The 25,000-nt window shown below is 47.3% G+C and overlaps 1 protein-coding gene across 4 annotated transcripts in view; it reads left to right on the top strand.

The window, feature by feature from the left end:
- LOC126577218 (cyclic nucleotide-gated cation channel alpha-3) overlaps positions 1-25,000 on the top strand; it is an 80,500-nt gene that overhangs the window by 13,664 nt on the left and 41,836 nt on the right. For 2 of the 4 annotated variants that reach the window (XM_050238676.1, XM_050238675.1), the window contains exons 3-5: positions 20,145-20,384; positions 23,077-23,452; positions 24,639-25,000. The exon at positions 24,639-25,000 is cut by the window's right edge and continues 456 nt beyond it. In XM_050238676.1, the coding sequence (XP_050094633.1) occupies positions 20,145-20,384; positions 23,077-23,452; positions 24,639-25,000 (978 nt within the window). The remainder of the gene's footprint in view (positions 1-20,144; positions 20,385-23,076; positions 23,453-24,638) is intronic. The other 2 variants (XM_050238679.1, XM_050238678.1) reach the window with 1 other exon arrangement.

Raw genomic sequence — 25,000 nt, 5'->3', positions numbered from 1 at the left:
GGGGTATACTTAATGCATTTTTACTGCTCTTTGCAGAAAATATGCTTTCGAGCTAGATAGGAAGTGAGCAGATTATAAAATTGCAACTCGTAATACGGTAATTTCCATTTTTTATCTTCCACATTGTGAGATTTTAGGTTTCTAGAAGAAAAAAAAACACTTGTTAAGTGACAGTTTATCTGTTTTAAGCTTCAGATGTTCGCTCGTTTGCAAAAGAAGGAATATGTAATCATCTTTTAAAATGAGCTATTAATGAAGACAATTTTAAATTGAAGTAGTATCAGTTTTAACATCTATAGTGTTGGTGGACCTAGCAAAATGTTGATGATTGATGAATGTTGATCCGATTTTTCGTCGTTTTATTGGCGGACTTAGCTAAGAATTAGGGATCAACAAGCCATTTGGATACCGTAAAGAAGTAAAAATAGTGTAAAAACCGTAAAAAAGTGAAAACTCTATCGCTAGATTTGTCTCTTGTGTACATTGTTGGTACATTTTTCACTATTCTATTACAGTGTGAGCAATTAGTAAGAGCCTCTTCCAGTGTTAAGTCACTCATCAGTTCTTTCATCTCAACCATTTTCGGCCACGCTTTCAACTTTATTTCATTCTTTTTTTAGACAGTTCTTAACGCAAAATTTGCTATCGTTGCCATGCTCCTCTTACGCCATTTCAAGCGTAAAGGAATGGGACTCGATTAACCAGTCCAACCAACCCGAGCTCAGTTCGCACTCCGGCAAGGCACTTGAGGTAGACCCGGCCCTGTCCAGTCCGTCCCGGAAGTTGGCACCTCGTTAACCTGACCGGTGGAAAGGTATACCCGCCGTCGGCTCGGGTAGGAAGCGGAAGGCTCGGACAAATTAGTTGTAATTAATTTATTAAATTCATTCAACCTCACCTTTCGAACGACCGCCGCTTGATGATGCCAACTGTAACGGGTTTGATTCCCGTACTTTAAAAACTTAGCGGGACAGAACCGCTGTCACCAGAATGTAAAACGGGATTGGTTCCGTAATTAAAACTTAGCAGGGCAGAACCGCTGTCACCAATTTCTTCCGAAAAATGACGAAGTCGACGCTGGAAATCTCTTTCAGGAACTGACCCCCGTTTATTCTTACTCTAGCTCTTTTATCTGTTTTTACCGCATTCTTCGACGTGCAGCCTTCCCACTACTCTCACGCACACCTATGTCCTTCTACCTAGCGTTGAGGGTAGAGCGCCGCCGATGCTGCTGAACGTCCGTTGGGTCTGGGAAAAACCCACCATTCAGGATACGTAGGATGCCGATGTTGTTCGATACTGGCGTTGCTGCGTCGTGGATGATGTCGAACGAGCGTTGGGTTTTTTTAGAAATAAAATCCCGCCGTTCGTGATGCAGGATCGCCGGATGTTAGTGTTACCCGGCCGAGACCGTCGCTGCAGGTACGAGGCCGCTAATGGAGTTGGATGCGCATTGAGTTGGCAAACTCGCCGTTTATGATGCGCAGGATCGTGGTTACGAACGTCGCTGATGTTTCTCGCCGCCCGATGGTGTTGATCCTGTTTGTGCCTGTTGCCTAGCGATGACGATCCCTCCTTCAGGGTAGCGGACGTTGATTTAAGTCCCACCGATGTTTTCGCCAACCGTTTATGACTCATCCTTCAGCGGATGTTGTTACAGGACTCGGTGATAACTGGATAGCCTGGTTCACGGCTCGAAGATCGTTGGAGGGCGGTTCGTTTATGGCGGTCGCTCAGGTACCGCGGGTTGGCGTGTTCTCGGCTCGTCGATCGTTAGAAAGCGGATCGCTGATGCATCGCTGAGGGTTCCCGGTTTCGCTGGAAAGGTTTCGGATTTATAACCTTTATCCGGTGTTGCGATCCCAAGCTCGGTATGTTGGTTCAGATACGGCTGGTAGAGAGTACGCGGCGATAACGTTCTGCGTGCGTGTGGTAGGGGCGCTTCATCTCCCCCTCCCTTAGGAAAAGCTTGAGGCCCGACTTGACGGAAATAGCATCAAGCTGGTAGGTGTCGTGGCGCGTTGGGTCGGACTCGTGGCTCTGCGATGCTTGATGATCGCTGTACTGCGCTATATGTTTTGTTTTCTCTGTCAACCGTAATGTAGACCTCCAAAATTTCGTATTGTTTTCCTCCGTAACTTCCATTGTTTTCATATTACCAAACTTTTCTGTACGTCTGTTCTTATCTCTTGATCCATACATTCGCTCGAATTTCTAATTACTTGTTTCACACATATCTCTTCATCTCTTAAATTTTGTAAGCTCCTTTGCTCTTTTAACCTTGCTAAACGATTCACACTTGCCACATGTGCTTCTCAAACTCTTCGCCTTTTTTTTTTTTTATAATAGTATTCCTTTTTCCTCATTCCTCATCTTTTCTTTCATTAAATTCCTTGATACATATTCCTTATTACTTTCCGTTGTTAGGTTCCGTGTTCCCCGAACGATTGTCCTTAATTTCATTTCAGAATTACTCGTAGCTTTGCCTTCTTCGTAAAGATATTATTCGCATGATTTCTATTTGTCGGAAAGTAATTTTGTTGGTTGCGAGAGGTTCCTATTCTTTTTACTTGACATTGTTCGAAGTGTTCCTCTCCGGGATCCAAATGTTCTCTTCTTGAGTAACAGTGTTTTCTACTAAAAGGATTTATCTTTAATTGGTTTGTTGGGTTATAATCGGTTCGACTGTACGTTGGTATAGTATTTCCGAATGACATCACAAATTTACGTTTAGTGTCGTTGATGTTGCTTTTGGAGATTGTGCTTCGTGCATTCGTTCTCACGTAATCTAACGTGGTACTTAGGTGTATGCCCTCCACTGTATTTGTTCGTTCTTTAGGAACGTCGTGGTTAGGTATATTCTGTAAACCTGTGCAAACACTTTGACTAGGAGATGGTGTCTCTTGCTTTGTCGATTTCCTTGTTTTAAGCATTAATGTGTTAGTATAAAGATCTATACATGCTCCGGTTGATTTTAAAAAATCCATCCCTATGATTCCTGGCACTGACAAATCGTCTATTATGTGAAAATTGGCTATACATTCTTCGCCTTCAACTATCAACTTCACTCTGCAAAAACCGAGAGTCCGTATGGTCGAGCCATTAACTCCGAGAAGCGTCTTTTGTGTAGTTATATCAACATATTTTATACCTATCCTTCTAGCTTCGTCCAGTCTTAATAAACTGACTGAGGCACCCGTGTCAATCAAAAACTTTGTGGAATAATCTCTATTTAATGAAGTGCTTAGGTTTATGAAGCACATACCTTTGATTGAACTATCCAGTTCGTGACTGCTTATTCCTTGTTCGTTTGCAAGAGCTACTTGAATTTTCGGGAGACTCGTTTGTCTCCCCATCCCTAGATTTTTGGAGTTTTTTGAAAAAATGTTGCTCCCGCGATTTCCATTTTCATAGTATCTATTGTGATTGTTATCCTGATTCCTATTGCGGTTATCTTCCTGATACCTTTTGCGGTTATCATTATGGTATTCATCATTCTGCCTTCGCTGATCCTGTCGATCGTAGTAATCATTCCTTTCACTATGCTGCTGTTGGTTTTCTGATTTCTCTTTCGATGATAATTCAAAATTTATCAGACGGCCCTCGAGTTCCTTTATCTCGTCTATTTCATGGTAGATTGTTTCTAAATATTTCACTAGCTGATGGAAATCCTTACTCTCTGCACGCAATCCTGCATATTGAACCTCTTTGTCGCGCAATCCGGCCAAAAAATGCATTCTGATGCATCTCTGCATGTATTGTTTCTGGGAAAAACCGTCCTCGAATTGCTCGATCAATTCTATTATCTTTTTACTCCTTTTGCAGTATTCCTTGTATGTCTCCGATGGTAACTGTTGTAGGGTTTCCAGATCGTGTATGATCCTTTCCAGCCGAATCTCACTCTTGAATTCACTCACTAATTCACTTCGTAGGTTCTTCCAGTCTTTTCCTTTGAATTTTCTCCGAGATTCCAAAGCTGTGCCTCTCAGCTTGGATAAAACTAAACCAGCCAAAGGTTCTGTTGATTCACCTTTTGGTGTTAGCGAGGCTATAAAGTCTGCCTGCGATAAAAAGTTGTCCAGTTCTTCTGCCTGTCCCGAATATTCCGGGATCACACGGTAGGCGATCTCTACCGGGAACACATAACCCATTTTCACTTTGGTATGTATAAAATAAACTTGAACAAAAATTGGCTACAGTCACTGATTCCGGTCGCTGTTCTTCCTCAAAAACTATTCCTTCTATCTCTTCTGTCTGTACAGTTCACTGTTGATTATGATATCGACACATATCAGTTGCACTGGGATTTCACACTTTGTTTTCAATTTCACTTTAACTTAGCCTCGAGGCGTCGCACTGTATGGTGTTCGTCACCCACCGGGTAATTACTAGTCCACACGGGATTTCGATATCCCACCGCTGTCACCACGTTGTAACGGGTTTGATTCCCGTACTTTAAAAACTTAGCGGGGCAGAACCGCTGTCACCAGAATGTAAAACGGGATTGGTTCCGTAATTAAAACTTAGCAGGGCAGAACCGCTGTCACCAATTTCTTCCGAAAAATGACGAAGTCGACGCTGGAAATCTCTTTCAGGAACTGACCCCCGTTTATTCTTACTCTAGCTCTTTTATCTGTTTTTACCGCATTCTTCGACGTGCAGCCTTCCCACTACTCTCACGCACACCTATGTCCTTCTACCTAGCGTTGAGGGTAGAGCGCCGCCGATGCTGCTGAACGTCCGTTGGGTCTGGGAAAAACCCACCATTCAGGATACGTAGGATGCCGATGTTGTTCGATACTGGCGTTGCTGCGTCGTGGATGATGTCGAACGAGCGTTGGGTTTTTTTAGAAATAAAATCCCGCCGTTCGTGATGCAGGATCGCCGGATGTTAGTGTTACCCGGCCGAGACCGTTGCTGCAGGTACGAGGCCGCTAATGGAGTTGGATGCGCATTGAGTTGGCAAACTCGCCGTTTATGATGCGCAGGATCGTGGTTACGAACGTCGCTGATGTTTCTCGCCGCCCGATGGTGTTGATCCTGTTTGTGCCTGTTGCCTAGCGATGACGATCCCTCCTTCAGGGTAGCGGACGTTGATTTAAGTCCCACCGATGTTTTCGCCAACCGTTTATGGCTCATCCTTCGGCGGATGTTGTTACAGGACTCGGTGATAACTGGATAGCCTGGTTCACCGCTCGAAGATCGTTGGAGGGCGGTTCGTTTATGGCGGTCGCTCAGGTACCGCGGGTTGGCGCGTTCTCGGTTCGTCGATCGTTAGAAGGCGGATCGCTGATGCATCGCTGAGGGTTCCCGGTTTCGCTGGAAAGGTTTCGGATTTATAACCTTCATCCGGTGTTACGATCCCAAGCTCGGTATGTTGGTTCAGATACGGCTGGTAGAGAGTACGCGGCGATAACGTTCTGCGTGCGTGTGGTAGGGGCGCTTCACAACACCTTGACACCTTGTGCGAGGCGGTAGTGCGTCGATGATGGCCCTCACGTCAGTGGTGGTGGTGGCGACGTATAGCGAGGACAATCCAGCGACAGGATTACAGACCATCACCATCGACCACACAAGCCGCGACAGCTCGGGAGTCTCTTTGCGATACGTTTCGCTTGTCGAACGAGCGAAACAACTGAACCCTGGCCACGTCGACCACGATATGGCAGTGATGGTGGCGGTGGCGTTTGTTTGATTGGAGCCACAGCCACAGTCTGGCTGTCTGGCGGCAATATCCAGCAGCAAGGAACAAGGAGCAAGTAGCAAACTACTGCTAAAGTCTGGTACAGATGAAGGGCACTCGCACACACGAGCACACCAACAATCGTCACACATACGAAACGAAAGCAATTAACTTAATTAGAGAGGATCCGTTAGTATCTGTCAGCTTGAACAGTTCATTACCTTTTATCGGCCATTGTTGTGGTTGTGCGAGACCGTTCGAGTCGCGTCGATTTACTCGCGTTGCCCGAGTGGCTCGCGGTGTATTGTAGGATTTTCTTATCGGATAAGTTGCGCCAGCTGGTACCAAGACTTCAGAGCGTCCTGATCAGCACACGCTACGCACTTGCGCTGCGCTAAGTAAGGAGCAGTAATAGCATAATAGCATTGAAGCATAAGAAGGATGAGTTCGTTTGTTTTGATGCTTTTGAAGTTTGAAATGTCCTTTATTCAGTTCCCGTGATCCGTTCCAAGGACTTCTTGTACTACCACTTGTTGGCAAACAATCATTAAAACCGCTCTCAGTCACTTCCGTGTTCCCTTCTGCCTCAATCGTTGGCTTCCTTCCAACTGGGGGGACCTTTCTTGTTCGCGGCACGCAATGAGTCCTCCATCGAACTCTCCTCTCGTGAACACTTCCTGAATGGATAATTTTTAATCTCGCCTATCGGACTCTCCGGGTGCCCCCGGCGGGAGGGACCATGACGGCCCTTGCGATGATCTTTATCACCTCGCTACCATTCCATCGCTAGATGGGGAACGCTCTATCGCTCTAGGGGTCATCGCTATCATGCTACTGCTGCTGTTTATTAGGAAGCATCGGTGAGGGAGTGCTGTTGTCAAACGGTACCGCTCCGGACACCGGCCGCGAGTCACGAGCGTAAAATTCATTAAATTTACATAATTACACACTTTCGAAGGGGCGGGAAAAGGCCAACAGTGAACTCGGAAGCGCGAAGCGTAGACGATGGGCGACCTCTAGTGCGCACTGGCCACCACCTCACGGAGTTTGATTATTTTTTGTAAGGGGGTTGGAAGGAGGAGGAGGAGGAGGTCATCCATGGGCCACGACCGGTGGCCAACGTTCCGTTCCCTTCCCCGTTCCTTTTTTTCTATTTCGGGTGAATGCGGAAAACCGGGCAAAGGTAGGTCTGTGTCAGTCAGACGTGATAGTCAGTTGCCCTAAATTTCAACTTCCAGCGCTTCTTCCTTTCTTCCCTTTCCACCAAAAAAATGCTACGGATAATGATGTCGCAGCGAAGCAAGCAGGGAGGCAGCAGGGGTGGGTGGGTTGAAGCCGACATGAAGGCTAACGGTATCCGTTTTCTATTTGCTGTGGCATAAAATGGAAAATGTCGCATCGCTCCATCGCCCTGCTGGTTCGTTTGGTGCTGCTACAAGGGGCATAATGCAGGGAAATAAAGGGGATGCAAGAGAAGGCAAGTTCCCCTCGAGAGGGTGAGGAAGTGGCCACCCCTCTCCAAAATAAAAAAAGAAAAAAAAAACCGGGAGGAAATTGTTGTCGCCCAGCGCGATGACGATTACATCATCGCCCCCCCCCCCCCCCGCCAAGTGCCAGGAGCTAAAAATAGTGTGCGTCCCCTGGCTGGCATCAGTTCGTATCCATCCATCGGTCCTGGTCTTGCGTCCTGCGTCGACGAAGGGGTGAAGGGGGTTGCGCACGTCACCGTTCAAAAGGGGATGGTTTGGGGATGGAATTTGCAGTTTTGCTACCTTCCCCCTGTCCCCATTCATTATGTCCCAGGTGAGCGAGCTGCGAGCAAACCACCCCCTCCCCAAACACACACCCCTTTAAGGGAGGGTTCGCTTTTCTTAAACGTTTCCCGCTAATGCCGCCAGCAGCGACGGAGAGGTCGCACCCTATCTACTGTCAGTTTCGTCACATTTGTTGCCGTGCTGGAATGCTGTTGCTATTACTACTACTACTACTAATGCGACTACTTCTGATACTGTTACTAGTACGGTCTGGGTTGCACGGCTGACAGCTCGAGCGCGCTGATGAGGGACCTCTCATTGGGGTGTAGTTCCAACGCCACATTCATCCGGCCGGGTACTGCAGCGAGCGTCAAAGTGCGCCAGAAGAAATTAACCTCCAGCGAGGACTGCCATCCATTGCCGCCGGTTCGCTGGATTCGCATCGTCGAGGGAACTTTTAGCGTGACCTCGTGGACCATCTGGTGCTCGGTGGTGGCTCGCTGTTGAAATTGTAATTAAATTAATTAACGGTGGAAACTGGAAAGCTCGAGTGCCGGAGAGGAAAGCGGATAGAATGGCGCATTGCGCGAATGGGACACGACGGTGGCACGGGTGGCGGCGCTGGCGCTGGCGTGGCGCAAGTGACGCACAACGAACTTTCATTCCCGCAGTCGCGCCGCGGTGGGATGTGATGTTGGGGTTGCGCACGGCCATCGAGGGCATAACGGGTGCCGGGTACGGGAACGGGACCCCCAGGTGGATCATACTTCGGTGTGTCCTCGGGAATGCGAGCGTGATAATGAGGGTGTTGGGCGGTATGGCCATGAATATGGTGGATAATTTTGTTGCCATGTCGCGTGGCCGAGACTGAGGCCGTTTGCTGGTCAAAAAGAAAATGCCGAAATAACGAAAGACAGAATGTCCTCAATTGCTGCTCAAGTGGGAGTGCCTCGGATTGGTGGTTGGTGGCAATTGCAGCAAATTAGGAAAGTGCGTAAGCTATTAACAATGGTCGCCTGTTTTCAATGTTTGTACGGCTATTGCCCTCCTGTTTTAGTCTTGTCGAAGCTAAAAGCTTTTGCTCAGATTACAAGATGATCAAGAGTTAGTGTCCCTCTTTATAACTTCTTATTTACGGTGGATGCTCGACATCCAGCTAATGGAATATGAAATTCGATAACTATTGCAGCGCTGCAAGCAAAAAGCAAGCATCTCCGGTGGTTGAAACGTATCCGCTGTTCCTTAATTTCCTTAATTTCCTGGCCAATCTGTTCAATCGTCCTCCGATTTTTGGTTAATTAAACAAAAAATTGATGTCGTTAGCCAGGAGTCACACTTATTGTTTTATGGAATTTAATATTTGAAATGGGTATCTTCTGGAATCCAATCAATACGGTTAATTAATGAAAAACATTCGGCAACTTGTTCGCCAATCTCTTTATCATTATTGTCGATAAGCCACTAACACTAGCTCAATTAGTATAACTGCCCTAGTGACCGTAATTAAATTGAGGACAGATGTAACACTTAAAACGACGGTGAAATCTAGGGGTTTACTGCCGCAAAATTGGTAAGCGTTATTGGGACTGAGGCACTTCAAACCACAATAATGGACTAACATTTCCCCTGGTGGTTAACAACTACCAGGCGATGGAGAAAGGCTGCCAAACGAATTGAGTAACAGGTAAATCGAGAGCCGGTAAACCTTGTGGAACATATTGCTTTAACGATCAAGAATGAAAACATGCGACATCAGTCAACAGTTCGAAGATGGATGACAAAACATTTCGCTCATCCGGTCAATGCTTAGTCCATGTCCGTTGTGCTTTTCAGTGGATATTCGACAATCACCGCTCTTATTTATGCAATTAATACGATTGGCTTTGATGCTAATCATTTCATTCACAACTGGTGACATCTTGACATTGGGATTGGGAAATTAATTACCTAATGTGGACATCATAATGTCTCCTCATATGGACTCATAAAATATTCTCTGTGGCTTGAAAAGAAAACATCTACACTTCAGACGATGGATGGATTGTTTGATGTGTAGTGCTTCAGACTGATCCACATGGCTTTCTATCACACGCTTCCTAATCAATAATGTGTGTTTTGCGATCGGAGAGAAGAGCTTTGTTTAAACATATTTTCTTGATTTGCGTAGAAAAAAAAGTACTCCATCCAAATCAGTTAAAAGGGACTGAAAAAAGTCGGTCTTTCCGAAAGGTCTTCAATCCCTCAAAAAAAGGACCCTCGTCCCGGGTTTAGTTTCTTATCAGCACGAGGGTGAGCATCTCTCTCTCCCGCTGGTCTGGGATGCGAACATTCTACACCGCAAAGAAGGGTGCCCATACACTCGCTAAGCCAGATCAAAGCGTGATGAAGCGTCGGTTTCATCGGTCTATCAACAGGTCACCGTACCCCGAATACTCCGAGTTCCCACTGATCTGCTCCACTCCATTACATCCGTTCCGAGGATCAACGAAGAATTGGTGCGGTATTAAATGTGGTTTCTGGCTCGAGCCGGGGGTAGCACTGTAAACGGAACAACAAAACCTGGTTCTACACCTGTTTCAGCAAACGCCGCTTCCCGTTCCGCTAGTTGTTGGTTACTCGCTCTCTCTCTCTGTGTTTGTATGTGTGCAATTACTAGCAGCGATTACTTCAGTTTCATCTCACCTTAAGGCGAGACCGAGTAGAGCGCGATATTAGAACATCGGTTAGCTGTCAGCTCACCGGTTGAAAGCTCACCGTTTTCCCCGGAGCGCTAAATCCTTTACCACGAAGCAGCCCCAGTAATGCTCGGTTCAAGGGATGGATGGGAGTGGGTGGGGGTTTGAAATTTAATATTCCGATTTCCACTGCGGGAACCCCGTTCATCGCAGGGGTCCCTACCTACCGAGTACGGGGAATGGTTGAGTGATTGCTTTGGGAATATGGATATCGATCAATTTACTCACCTGAAGGCCAACCATCCGCCCGTCCGCCCAAGAAGGGTCTGTTGGTCCGTTTGATGGAGTAAGATGAACATTAAACTCACTCACTCGTTCCTCAATTACCGCCCATTTTCGGAGGCATTTTGGTTCAGTGCGAGCTGAAATTTCTACCTTTGAGACCTTAGCACTGGCTCGGGATGAAACGGGAACCGGAGAAGCAGCGGCTCTAAGCTGATTAAAGGTGAATGTTCGGTTTGGTCTGTGATTAAGATGAGATTTGGATTTCCAGGTGTGAACACATGTCGCTATCTGCCATACAATCTGACGGACTCGTATACAGAGCTGGTGGTCCCTTTAGTATTCCGTGAACTGTACCCAGCCAATCGTTTAATCACGAGCGATACTGCCACTAACCACTTTGCTGCCACTGTATTCCTTTCCTACTGGAGTTGCAAAATTGAATTCGATCCATTTCTGCATAAAATATCGATCAACCCAGGACGCGGACAATGTGTGTAGTATGTCCGAAACCGATATCGGTTCGGCTCCGTACTGGTGCTCCTTCCAAAAACCAACCCGTACCACCTTCGTGTTTGTGTCGTGGCCTATCGTGGGATCAGGAAACGTCAGCACGAAATTAATATTCATGGATGGCGAAATGTTATCCACGGTAACCACGGGAATCGAGAGAGTCGTTAGGGTGGGTGATGAGGAAGAAGGGGGGGCGGGGGGCGGAGGGCGGATTGGGGCATTATGGAAGGAAGGTAGCAGGACACCGAGAACATAAATCATTCAATTTGCAATTTTGCTTGCACACGCTAATCGTTTCTTACACTCACGATCTCCACTCACAACCATGACGACCGACGACGACGACGACGACGACGAGGGAGGGAGTCCGGCATGTCTGGCCGTGTCCGGTTCGGTTCGATGCTAACAGACATATGCTGCACATGTTGGCTGCGCGCTTCAACCAGACCAGCACACAAATGGAATGGGTCGGAAAATCGTTCGCTTTCGCTTCGCTTCGTTCGATTCGCCCAGACTCCCGGCCATGTGCTGCTGCTGCTGCTTCAGGATGCAACATCCGGACCCGGTCGGGTTTCGCATTTAAATACACATGACTTTTGGCCCTCGCTTCGTCCACCATGGACGTGGACGAATGTCAAAAAGATGAGTTTTCGAATGTCTTTTTTTCTTCGTTCCGGACGAACGAAGAGGAAAACTGGCTGGGAGCAGCGGGTTCGAAACTCGATTTCTGTGTCCCAGGACACCGAGCAGAACCGGTGGCGGTATGAGTGTTGTGAAAGGTTTGCACAACGCAGCAGCGCAGAGACAGAGCACAACTCATTTGAATAATTAGAAAGCTGAAGTAAAAACTCGCACTCGCACTCGCTGCATCCAATGGATCGGTGGAAGCGATCATCATCATCATCAGCAGCCAACCGAACAGCAGAAGCTCGGTAACTCCCTTGGTAGCATAACGTAATTCGCCTTCCAATACTTGCTCGCCGTTGGTCAGTCCAAAGGGGCTCGCATATTCAATTCCAACAATCGTCAGTAGCTCCCCGAGTAGTCCGGGTGCTTTGGACTCGCATTTGTATTCAAATTGAGAACTGCGGAAGAACTTTGAATGAACGTTACGGTTTTTGGTGCTGTTTTCGGTTCCCCTTTTTGGCAGTCAACGGTCATCGGATTGGACAGGATTTTCTATTTCTATTTAAAAGGACGGGATGCGTTACAGGCATGTAAGGTTTGATAATTTTTTCGATGAGTTTGGATGAATGTTGCAAAATTCTCTCGAAGTGATTAGATCAGCTGAGATAGGCGGTAGACTTTTGATGGTGATTAATAATTCGTTGATAGTTCGATTTTTACTATGGGTGACTATGAGAAGGCCATCCCGGACACCCCTTTAGAAAAAGGTTTCGACGGTTGGAAGTGCCGTTACATAAGACAAAAATCGCCGCTCACTACTAACATCTACTTAGTTAACCAGCTGCTGTAATCAAACGGGTTGACGGATCCCGCTCAAAATGGGTGCAATAGTTAAGGGCAGTTGTATCAACCATGGATAAAAAATTATATTTGATCCAATTACCCAGTCAGATTTAAATAGACTATTTACGGTACTTTTTTGACAGAATCTGTATACCTTTGGGCCGTGTTCCACTTCTTCGATAATCATTCGACAGATGAGCATAACAGTGCTACCTCACTGCTGATGTCATATGATTATAGAACATCAAACATAACTGTTCTAGGAGTGCTGACACTAATCAATTCGACTAACTGTGCCAATTGATCCACAGAAGTTTCCAAAAATACCCAAAAGACTCTCTGTTCGAGCCTTAGTTCACCAAGCAGAGACAAATACAAGAAATTGGTTGAAAAGAAATAAATTTTCCAATCGTAAATTTATCTTCAAGTAAACCTGCCATGCAAAAATGTAAATCACTTTTGGATCATAATCCTTGATTTATGTGGTTCATAATACAGGGTGCGCCATCTGGGGGTTACGTTTTTTAAAGTTGAATAAATCTACCGTCTTTCAGCCTATTTCGGAAAATGAATAAGATTAATTTAGGTTAGACTATGCCATTTATTGATAATTTGAAACGAATTATGATATCGGTCAAATGACCGCCTTCTTTCGACACAAAAAAAACTGACCTTTTTTCAGGCAATTTGCATTGTTTTGATAACCTTTAGGGATTTATTTTGGCAATTTCAGCTCTAATATTTGCATTAAGTTGCTTCCTAGTCTTCGGTTTGTTGGCATAAACCTTACTTTTCATAATGAGCCAGCGTCAAAACCGGCAAACGAGGAGCCCACTCCATAGCACGACCGCAGTTTTCACCATTGGACAGTCATTTTCAGTATAAAGTATGACAATTTCAATTCGCTCTTTTAACATGAACGATTCATTCCTAAAATGGCATAGACTGACGTTTCAGAAACTGGCCTATTTGTACAAATCGGTTTAAAAATGAGAGAGTTATTCAACTTTTAAATAGGTAAGCTCCAGATGGCGCACCCTGTAGATGCACAGTCGAATAGTGGAATGGATCAAGACGAGCTACAAAAATCAAAAGAAGCGTAACTTAAGTTGAAAGATAAGACATGGCCTAAGGGCCCTCTCCAGCAACAAGCAGACCACCAAATGGAGTAATGAGATTGGGCAGAGAGGCAACAGATTTCGAAGAATCGAGTTAAAATTGAAGTGGAACTCGATGAGCTCGTTGAGAGGCTCGTAACGAATACGCTGTTCAGCGAAGCTCCAGCACCAGCCATGATACCACGGAAGTAGACTTCGAACAAAGGGGCACCGAAGGGAGGCAAACATTGAATTCATTTATGCAGGAATCTTTCCAACTTTGTTAATATACTAGATCGACATCTCGTGTCCCGCAACTGGCGTTTCGCGAAAAATCTTCCTCATTATCCTCCACCTCAGATCAACGATACTTACACGATTGTTTCCTTGCTTCCTGCCAAGGCCGTTCCGTTATCGTGGGAACACTAAATTAGCAACTCCGATTCACTCCGATGATCAGGAGCGCGTCGTGTTGTACCATCTGCTTACATTAAGCTACAGGCCCCCGTACAACCAACTTACGCTGCCGCTGCCCGATTCCAATGTCTCTGATAAGACGCAGCCAACGTGGGCGGGGTGGAGTTCCCTTCCATTCTCCTCGTCACCTCACCGTCTAGGATATTTACAAATAATTTAACAAAAATCAAAGGCGTAAAACCAGGAGTAGGAACAGGACTGGAGGGATGAAAAGTGAACAGACCGCGGTTCTCTTCCCCCAAGGGCGGCCAGGGGGCAAAGTTAATGGTACGCGACGCGGTAACGAGGCGCAGAAACAAGCGAAGCATACTTCCTTCTTCGGTCCCCACCCCCCACGGCCATCCTGCCGATCGCTGTCGTCGTCACTGTCGTCGTCATCATCATCGTCATAATCGGAGTCGGAGAAAACTTTTTTTTTCTCTTCTCTATCCACCCAGAATCACGATTCCCGTTGTCATCATCGTCGTCATCGTCGTTGTCGCTGTCGTCGTCGTCATCTTCCCTCCCACAAAACAACACGGGGGTGTTTGAGATTCCCTCGATCCCTGAGCGTACTCCTCGTGGGCCCAGAAAAAAACTTTGCGCGCGACACGCTTATCGAATGTCGTCGAAGGCGTCAATTTTCATTCCACAATTGCGCCCCACTTCGCCCGTGCGTGCGCCACCGGGAAGTTTTAATCAAAAGTCCTGGCATCACATAAACCGTACGCATTACGATGCCGAGGCCTCCCAACGGCGCTGTCAGCCAGCTAGCCGCGCGTTTTTGGTTTCATTTTTTTCCTCCCTCTTTCTTCCATCAAGTGTGTCTGGGGGGGAGGGGGCTGAGAGTGTGTGTTGAGGGAGGAACAAAGTGATTTTCATTTGATCCTGGTGCTGACTCAAGCGTCAAACCATCGCCACCAAACACACGACCGATGGTAGGTGGGTGATGCTCCTGGGAACAATTTGAACTCGAGGCATCCTCCAACGCCACCAAAGACCGGGCTGGCTCTGGCCTGGTGGGCGGCTGAGTGGCCGGTATACAAACACCACACCACGTAACACACCTTTCCGGGATGGTTAAAGGTGAGCTTTGGGGAGAGAGAGAGAGAGAGAGAGAGAGAGCGTGGGGAGGAACGGGAGCGAAAGGAGTCATTCATTAACTTGGCACTTCTTCGAGGCCACCGAGGTCTCCTCCACCTTGCCAAGGTCTTTTGTTGTAGGCCGCTCCGCCTTTTTGCCGTTGTGCTGCGGTTGCGGTTCCGGTAGTTCGTGTGGCTCTATTCGCTACTACTCCTGACATGCCAGTGACCCCCACCACACCATCCCGTCTTCTGCGGTTTCACCGTTCTCCGGGTGGTCTTCCGGAAGTGCTCACCTATTGAAGGGGGAGCGGGACTGGCTACTGGTTGGGAAGAGGTTGACTTCAGTCGATAAACAGCCAGCCTTCCCCCCCCTCTGTCACCCTTCCTGAGAGTGTGGGAGGAAGGCCGAAGAAGGCGGATTGAGGACGCCTGCCGCCGTTGCCGCTTGAGCTTCCTGAGACAAAATGAAGGGATAAAAGAGAGTGGGGGAAAAAACGAGGAAAAATCGGCAGTGAGAGTGTTATCCTGTATGGATCAGCCCCCGCTCGTCTTCTTCTTCTCTCCTCCGGATTGCCTGCCTTTGTTTCGTTCATTCGTTCGTTCCGTGACGTGCGGAACCACACACATTGGATATCCGGAGATCCTTTATGCTAGCGTCGTACCGACAGGACCGTGCTGCTACTCCCTGAGTGAAGATGAAGAAGCCCAGAACACCATCATCATGGAGGAACAGGACCTTGGAGGCACTCTAGCTCTCTCTCTCTCTCTCTGGAGTGTGTTTGTTGTTTATTCTGAAGCCGATTTTGGCCCGATCCATGCTGTGTTCCGTGCCGTACCGCACCGTACCGTGTGCCATCGTCTCAGGCAGAACTTGATCGGAATAATAAGAGCGGCTCGTGGCCCCATTGGCATGGCATGGCATGGCAGCTCCAGCTGCTTGGGGTGTGATGCCGGTGAGTTCCTTAATCAAAGGATCAAGGCAAACGGTTTTTGGTGAGGGTAACCTTGGATGGGTGCTTTGGTCGCTGGCCGGCCGCTCAGCAAAGGTATTTCGATTAAAGTGATCTGAGTGGACGGGAAGGGGAACCACGCACCATGGAAGGAAGGTGACGAGCGAGCGAACGAGTGATGGAGATTAAGCGAAGTGGGCGGAATCATCTTGAAGTGATTGAGCCCCTTTCTGATTCCTTTGTTGGATGCTGGATGAAGTTTTTTTTATTTTTGTTTTGTTTTGAAGGGAATTTAAATTCGTTTCATGATGATCGATGGAGTGAGCCTTCGAATCATGGAATCATAACCGAAAACAGGGTTCAATTTCCACCGAAAAACGTGTCCAGGACAGCGATTTAAATTTAGTTTCGCAACTAAAATTAAAGCAATTATCGTCTTGCTAGGTGTGAAAGGCGGGTGGAAGATGGTAACGAAGAATCTCAATAAACATCGCATCAACGCTGCCACCCATCGCCGAGGAAGGAGTTTGAATGGTGCAGCATTGGCAGCACAAATTAGCTAGAAATGGCCACTGCTCGGTCTGCTGGGCTGCCTCTGGGACTTTGTGCTGACGTAGCAATACAAAAGACAATAAAGGAAAAAGGGACGAACGAGGACCGTGACCGGCGACAGTTTCCCGTGACAGAAGCCAATCAGCCATTCAGCCGATTCAGTCAGCGCCATGAAAATCCGGCTGACTTTAATAATTGCTTCACCGTTCAGCGTGTTCCCGCGTACACGCTTCTCCCTGGTTCTCTCCCGGGGCAGCTTCGGTTGGCCACAAACTTTGTCGACGAAAACCGATGCTCCGCGCTGCCCGCGGTGGTGGCTCAACGTGAAAGCCCCGCTCCGCCGTGGAAACTTAAATTGAATAAGACTTGCGAAAGCACATCACTCTCGTGCGACCGCGATCGTCCTGGCACCATCAGCAGCAGCATTTCGAGATTTAATGGCATCGTCTGAAGCGAGTGTCCGTTGATGACGGTTGCTGATGCTGACGGCAGTCCGGCAGAGCGGCACATCGCACGGACCAAATTCCTATCCAAATATTGGTCTTGTCTGTTTGGGGCCGTCAGTCTCTGGCTTTCCGGCAATGGAACGGTGGCGTGGTGCGACGCTTTTGAAGTCGTGACATGAAATGACATTTTGTAAATGGGCGGATGGTGAACCGTCACCGTCATCGATACCACCAACTGCCCCCTCTCCCCCGGGGAAGTGACAGGCAGGCCTGCCGACTGACTGCTGGTGGGGGGGGGGGGGGGGGGTTTGGTTTCATCCGCGAATTCTTGGTAAAACAATCTACATGTCTGCGCGGCGCTAGTCCCGGGAAAGCCATTCCATTTTCGCCGCAGCACGCCAAAAGGCATTTACATTTGGCCGTTTCGCTCGCCTGTAGTCCCTGGATGACTCCTTCTCGCATGCCGACAGTACGGAGTGTACGTAGACTTTATGAAGCAAAATGGCGGATAAGCGGACTGGTGAACAAAGTGGCCGAACAAAACCGACGCCAGCGAAAGGCACTTCGCCATTGGCCTTTTTCACGGCCAATTGGCTGCCATCGCTGGCTGCCCTGGCCCTGGTCTGACCATCGAAATGGACCCAAAAGCAGGGCCTTTCAACACCACCACCAGAGCGCCGCACCCACCTTTGAGGCGTTAAAACAGAATCGATTAATGCCAAGCAACCCCCGGCATTCTCAGTATCCTCGAAACACCTCATCACCCTGCCCTCGGGGGGAGGCTGATGAAAAGGTAGTGCCGAGATCGAGCGCATAAAAGTCCGGAAAAGTGGAAAAACAGCGGGACAGCGGGGAAAAAACAGCGCAGGAAAAGAAAAACAAACGCCACCCGAGGAATGGCGAGGAAAAGCGACCGGTGCCGGTACCGGTGCCAAGGGCCGAGGTGGATTGAATTTCTTCCGGTGAATCTGAGCTTTTTCTTTCCCGTTTTTTCCGTTCCGTGGTTCCACTCACTCACTTCACCATCTCCACCCAGCGGAGCACCATTTATCGGAGGATGAAAGAAAAGTTTTGTATTTCTCAATTAGTATTCAGCATAAATTTTCTTCAGCTGCACACAGACACACAGGGAGTGCGATTCGGTGAAAATGAGGAAGTTTTGCGTTCGGTACTGTTCGCGGTGCCGCATCTGGGCGCGCGTTTGGAAGTTGCCACGAGGAGTATTTTTAGCTTTCTCGCTAGGACTGCTGCTGAAATGCGTAATTAGATGGCATTTTTCCAGTTTTTTATTGCACTTTTGCCGTGCCGTACCGTTTTCGTACTTTACTTTGGCCTGGTAGAGTGGAAGCCGGGCACAAATTTGCACATTGCACACACCGACACGGGCACATACACACTACTGGGACGTAGGAATTTGGAACGATTCGGATGAAAATTTGAGAAAATGTTCTCAAAACCTTGTGCACGCTCTTGTACGGTGCACCGGGGCAGGGCTACACTGCGGGAGAGAGGTTTCGGGAAGGGTAACGTGCAACAAGCGATGCGCAAGACGAAGCCAGAGTTCATCCAGCAGGAAGTTGAATGTGGGATATGTTTTATTATTTCCTTGGCGCGAGCGTAACTGACGGAAGCGGCGGTTCGAGGGCTGATAATTTTAATGTCAATTTGTTGCGAAAGTCGGAAGTCTTTCGGCTTAAATGAATCTGTGATCTTTAATTAAGGGATTGTAGATTGCCAAGATTGTTGATTTCCTGTGACAATTACCCTCCAAGGATCGTGTAGGAAGAACGAAATTTGTACATTTCTTCGTTGTTGTTACCAATCTTCCGCTTCATTGGAACTTTACCTTCGTTGTCTTGGTAAATTGGAATTGAATTGGGAAAGAAGACAACAACAAACTTAGTGTTGTTTAGTAGAACAAACTTGTTTGCTTAATTTAAAAGCTAAATTTATGTTATGAATGGTACATGGTGCTTTGTGGTTTAAGTACTTTTTAGCTACAATTAAACAATGACCTGTCCAACACATAAACTTAGAATGCTGCAGAATATGTTGGCTAGTTGTGTGTTGACTGGTTGTCTTACAATTCATATCATCATGCTCTGATTTGATAGATATCAAACCGAACCGAATCCTGGCTCTTGGTTACCGCAATAAGCCTCTTATGCCTCTCTGTTTAAGGATAGTATCCCATTTCCACTCTGATTAGTACTTCACAGGCGAGCACTTCAATGGCATCGAGCTTTAAAGATATATCTAATTATACATTGGACCACGAGAGCTACAATGTGATATTAATTTCCAGTAAATTTCGATGGATGAGACTCATTAGGTCGAGCGGCAATATGTGGCAACGAGGTGGCAATGAGACAATCACTTGAGTCTATGAATTTTCTATCATTCCCAGGGCATTTTATCAACACACAAAGGTGGACAGTTTAGAAAAAGTTTCAAAGTTTCAGTTTAAAAAAAGATTCAGGGTCGTTTTTTAGAACCTCACAATATTGCTCTTGGTTATAGACAGCGGTGATCACAATTAATCATCTCAATGACTCTATTGTCTCTTGACTATTCTCAGCTACAGCTACGTAAAACTTATATTTTACGCAAGCAAACCAATCATTGTGGTCATCTGTTTAATCATTTGTATCTATCCGAGTGAGTAGTACATTGGACCGAGCAATTAAGTGACTGCCTGCTAGGTCACAGTATGATATTGGTTTCAAATCAAACTATAGTTTCATCAGTGGCACCGCAATCATAAACGACACAATTTGAAAATTATGTCACATTCAATGGCTTTTTGCAATTCGTTCCTTGCTCCATTCCATTATGCCAGAATGCAAAAGGAAAATGTTAATGTTTCACTATTGACCGTGTGTTGCGTTGAACGAGGAACTGGTTGGCATTTCGTCGCCATTCTTTCTTGCACATCTCTCGAGCATCATTAGCACCGTAGCCTCCCCACGCCCATTTGTACCATTCTCCACCCTTTCTCTCACTTTTTGAGCCACTTCATAAACCTTGTGTGTTTGTTGGTGTGTGTGCATCATCTACAACATCGCCATCATCATCATTCGCTAGATGTTTGAAAATTTAAACCAAAAACCATTCCAAAAACGAAAAAGAAAAAGCAAAAATCTCTTAACCCCGCTTCAAACTCCCCTCCTTGTTCTTCTAGATGATGACGGGAATGGTAGTTTTGACAGCAGAAAATTGTCGCGGCAACACTCGCACTCGCTCAACGGTACGGATGCGGCCGTAGTGATGCATCTGGCACCGCCACCGCTCGAAGCCGTCGGGTCCGATTTCAATACCGTTCAATCGTCGTCGTCCGCCACCGACGTCGTCCACCACCAACACCACCAACACCACCACCATCATAACTCCCGCCACTCCGTGAGCCGCCAAAGTCTCATGGGTAAGCGCTGCCGTCCCCCTTTCGTGCACTTTTCTCCTCCTTCCACGAAAACAAAATCTCCACGCTCTTCAGGGTTATGTGTGTGCGTGTTTGTGTCTCAGTAAGTGTGGATGGATGTGGCTCCCTCTTCAGCAACGTTGTCACTCAAACGGTCCATCCATCCATCCTTGTCCACTCCGCATGCAGCCCATTCCATCGTGTGTGTCCCCAAAGTGAAAAAAGGGATTTGCGTTCCAGGGAATCCCGGTCCCGTCCGTTAAAAGCATCGTGCGCTCGTTTTTTTTGGGGGGTTTTTATTACCAGGAATCGTAAACCCCTTGCTCTCGCACTCTGGTGTCTATTTCTCCACCTTCATCATCATCATCATCATCAGCATCATCATGATCATGAACCGGGATATGGTGATGCTCTGGACCAGGAAAACCCAGGAAATGACCACCGAAAGTGGCTTTCGTGGCTTCGGTCACCACTCGCTGGCACTCGTTCCGGTTGCAAGCATATCACGCTTCATCATCGCACATCGCGGTGCTGCTGCTGCTGCTGCTGCTGGTCAGCCGCAATCTGTCACCGTCATGCCAGCAAGCAGCAGCATCTCTTCATTAATACGGTTCTAGGGGAATCCGTCCTTGCTTGCTTGCTTCCCTAGCGTGTGTCTTCGAATTATGTTGCATGCTGCGACCACCACCCGGCTCTTCTTCGTACAGGCTCCGGGACCAGTTCCCGTGTCAACAGCAGCAGCAGGACATCTCGGTTTCACGGATTCTCGTCCGCACACACTAATAAGCAGCTCGAGTCTATCATCTCGTGCGATAAATTGAAACCAGTGTTCGTTCACTAGCGACCGTGAGTCGACGTTATCTTTCCGCTGCAGGCCACCACAGCACCAGCGGGGGGTGGTTGGGTGGATGGAGGGTTAAGCTGTCTTCTTGTCATCTCTCGTGCACTCACTCCTTTCGCTGACGAAAGACCGTCGGTGGTCGGTCGCTCGGTTCCGTTTTAAATCTTCGTCTTAATTTTCAATCGATGATGGCTCGGTCTCGGAAACCGATCCGTGACCGAATGGTGTTGGGGGGGGGGGGGGGCGATAAGGATGTTCGCCGGAAGTGGGTTTCTCGGATTGCAAGACACACGGTGTCGTGTGGTCGTAAAATTTTAAGGCAAGCAGATTTGTCATTCGAGCGTTGTGTGTGCGGGCGCCTGCGCCTGCAGTAAGTGTTGCTCAACGTGGACGGCCATTTTCGGGGGATGCTAAGGGATGCTGAGGGGTAGAAGGAGAGGGATAATGGCATGCAGTACCTCCGAAGAAGGTGCGCACGGTCTGTACACTCGAGCAATAACATCATCATCCCCATCATCTCCATCATCAGCACCATCATCAGCACCATCATCGCTGTCACCCATTTCCGCTGGTGCTGACAATGAAGCCATTTAAGTGCGCCAAGGTGAAGCTTCTCTAGCGCCCCTTCGTGCTGTTTGTGGACGCAAGGAGCACGGCAGGAACCGGAATTATGCGCAATGCGAGCAACGAACTGGACGAAGCACAGTTGCCGCTGACCTGGGCCCTGGGCTGTGTCACTCAGTGTCACCCCTTGGTGTGTGTTCGGATGGCCATAAAACCGAAACGACAACAGCACAACAGCAAAACACCGGAAAGGAGCTGCTGCTGGATGCCTGAAACGGTGAAAAGCAGGGAGAATTCGCGACCGGATTTCCGTTCGCGTTCGCGCGCACCAGGGAATGGTGGCTCCCTTTTGTGGAGAGATGGTATTCGTCATCTAAAAATGGAATGTTCCGATGCGCTGGGTGTAATGATGAGGAATCCGAACCGAACCCCGGATCGACCCAAAGGACCGAGGGACCTTTGCAGGATGTGCTCCTTTTTTGTTGACATTTTGTTGACCCCAAGCGGACCCCCCGTTCGTGGTCGTTTGTTTTAATGTACGGCCACCCTTTCGGAAAGTATCGCAACCCTGCTGACTTGTAGAGTTTTGCTAAAGGCCGTAGCCATTGGAATTCATCCTCACTTCATCATCCACCCCCGAAACAGAAGTCCTTCTTCTCTCCACTCTTCGTTTAGAAGATGCATTGATTAATGATGATCCCGGTGCCGTTATGCTAATTGTTCTTTATAGTTTTAGTGCCCAGCAAAAGAGGGAGACCTCATGTTTGGCTTCATGTTTTGGTGGAGCTTTTAAGGGCGGCTTGGGGGGATTTGTTAACTATTCATCCCGTTTATCCCCATTCATCCCTTCGCATTACTCATCCCATCCCCAAAACAGGGCATTCGAGATACCTGTTCGAACGATGCCGAGTTCATGCCGTTGTTCATCCGTTCTTCTAACTTTACGGTCAGTTACCTCGGATCGGAACCGGAAAAAAGGGAAGATTTTCCTGTGAAGTCAAGTGAAGCAATTCAAGAGGAAGGAAGCACACCGAGTGGCCTTCATATTTCATATCTGTTCATGTGGTGCACACGTGTCGAGATGTCGAGAGTTCGCGGATGACACTTGAAGTGGAAGAGATCACTTGCTGTTCGTTCGGTTTCTTTTTGTTTTATTTTCCATCCTTTTTCGCGCTAACAAACAAACACAAATACAAGCTTTGAGCTTTCTCTCTCTCTCTCTATGGCATCAATATTCCAACTGATTTCCATTCTCTCTCTCTCATCCTCTGTTTGTCTTGCGCCTTTTAGATATCGTCAGTTCGAAGCTAGGTATGTCCGGGCCCCAGCTCGGCCAGAGCATATCGCAGCAGGGGTTCTTCTCGTCGCGCGACAGCCTCTCGGCCGTCGGCGTCGGCACTGCCACCTCTACCACCACCCGCCCCCTGCACACCCATGTGTCGGCCACCACCTCGGAGATGGATCTGTCGCGCAAGGACCGGAAGCGCGAGCGGAGCAAGCTGAAACCGGGCGACCAGCCGCTGCTCGGCTCCTGGAGCCGCACCGGACCGCGCGAATCGAACGCCAACGTGATGATCCCGTGCGCGAACCGGGCCTCCACCAACCATCTTGCCTCGGCACCGTGCGGTGCCACCGGCACCACCTGCAATGGCGCCGACCGATATGTGTAAGTGATCCGATTACCACAACCCTTAAAGGTCACGATAGAAACTTTACGTTCAGAATAGCCAAAAAGAGGTCGAATTAAAGATCGTACGTTAATAAATTTAAGATCCTTCAATTAAAGAGCAAGGTTGAGATGAGGGAAACTTGTTTTTGCATTTAAAATGGTGGAAATCGGTTGGAAATTTGATGAAAAGAACTGTCGAAATTCCTCGGCACGTTCATAAGACTCTGAAATGTCTAATCAATAATCTTACAAGACCGAAAGTTGATTATAATGCTATTACATTAGATCTATAACTTAGTTTTTTTTTTCGATTTCCGTTGCGTGTTCTGATTTCTATGATTTCTGAAAAGTTTCTCACATGTTGGAGGTAGAGCGATATCACGCTAAAAAATAAGTTTATCATGTCGTTTATCAAATGCTGGCCGTTTTGTAGCCATAGTTTGCATTAAATGAATAAATTACTATCGATAACGTTCTTCATCAATAATTTGACCAGTTTTTGGAGGTTGTTCGTGCAGGGCACTAGTTTCTGGAGGTTCTTAGTCAAATCTTTTCATTGCTTTTACGGACACGAACGATCTGTGTCTTTAATGACAAAATCTTCGCTTCTAAACCTTTGGAGGCCTAGAAGCCAGCTTTTGAATTTTCCTTGAGTCAGAGCATATTCAGCATTAGCTTAAACCAACAAACAACCGATTGTTTGGAGCTGTTTTCTTCAAATGAAAGAAAATTTTTATACTTCACCTCAAAAAGGAATTGTAAGGCTCCAATATTGACGTCTTCAACTCGAGAAAAATGTATGTTATAGTTTATATTATAAGCAGTTTCTTATTGCATTTTAAAGGTTTTAAGATATACTTTAAAATGATAAAACATATAGAAATAATTTAAGTAGATTCGAAAGAACCTTTATCTTCGAATCTGATAATTGGTGAAGAGGAGAGTAATTTGACATAAAATTGATTGAAACTGTTGCTAAGTTTTCTTTCAAGCAATAGTAACTCATTTCTTACAAGCTATACGTACTTCTTGCTAATATCAGAATCTGAAATAAAATTCCGCAATTCGTCAAATGAGAGCAATTGAATGTTTCTATCGTGGCCATGCACCACCCAACCCCAATCCTGAAACCAAACTTGATGCCTTCAATTTCAATTTTATTGTATCCTTTGCCCCTGCTCAGGTTCGGACGGCGGTCCGGTTGCTCGACCACGTCGCGCAAATCCAACGGCCGCCGGTGGTCGTTCGTGTTCGATCCGGCCGGCCGGCTCTGCTACTACTGGTCGATGGTGGTGTCGATGGCATTCCTGTACAACTTCTGGGTCATCATCTACCGGTTCGCGTTCCAGGAGATTAACGGCGAGTCGATCGTGGTGTGGTTCTGCCTGGACTACTTCTCCGACTTCCTATACCTCGTCGACATACTGTTCCACTTCCGGACCGGTTACCTCGAGGACGGGGTGCTGCAGACGGACTCGACCAAGCTCCGGCAGCACTACATGAACTCGACCACCTTCTACATCGACTGCCTGTGTTTGCTGCCGC

Source organism: Anopheles aquasalis, chromosome 3 (assembly GCF_943734665.1).
Source record: "Anopheles aquasalis chromosome 3, idAnoAquaMG_Q_19, whole genome shotgun sequence".
Classification (NCBI taxonomy): domain Eukaryota; kingdom Metazoa; phylum Arthropoda; class Insecta; order Diptera; family Culicidae; genus Anopheles; species Anopheles aquasalis.
This window is presented reverse-complemented; position numbering and strand designations above follow the sequence as displayed.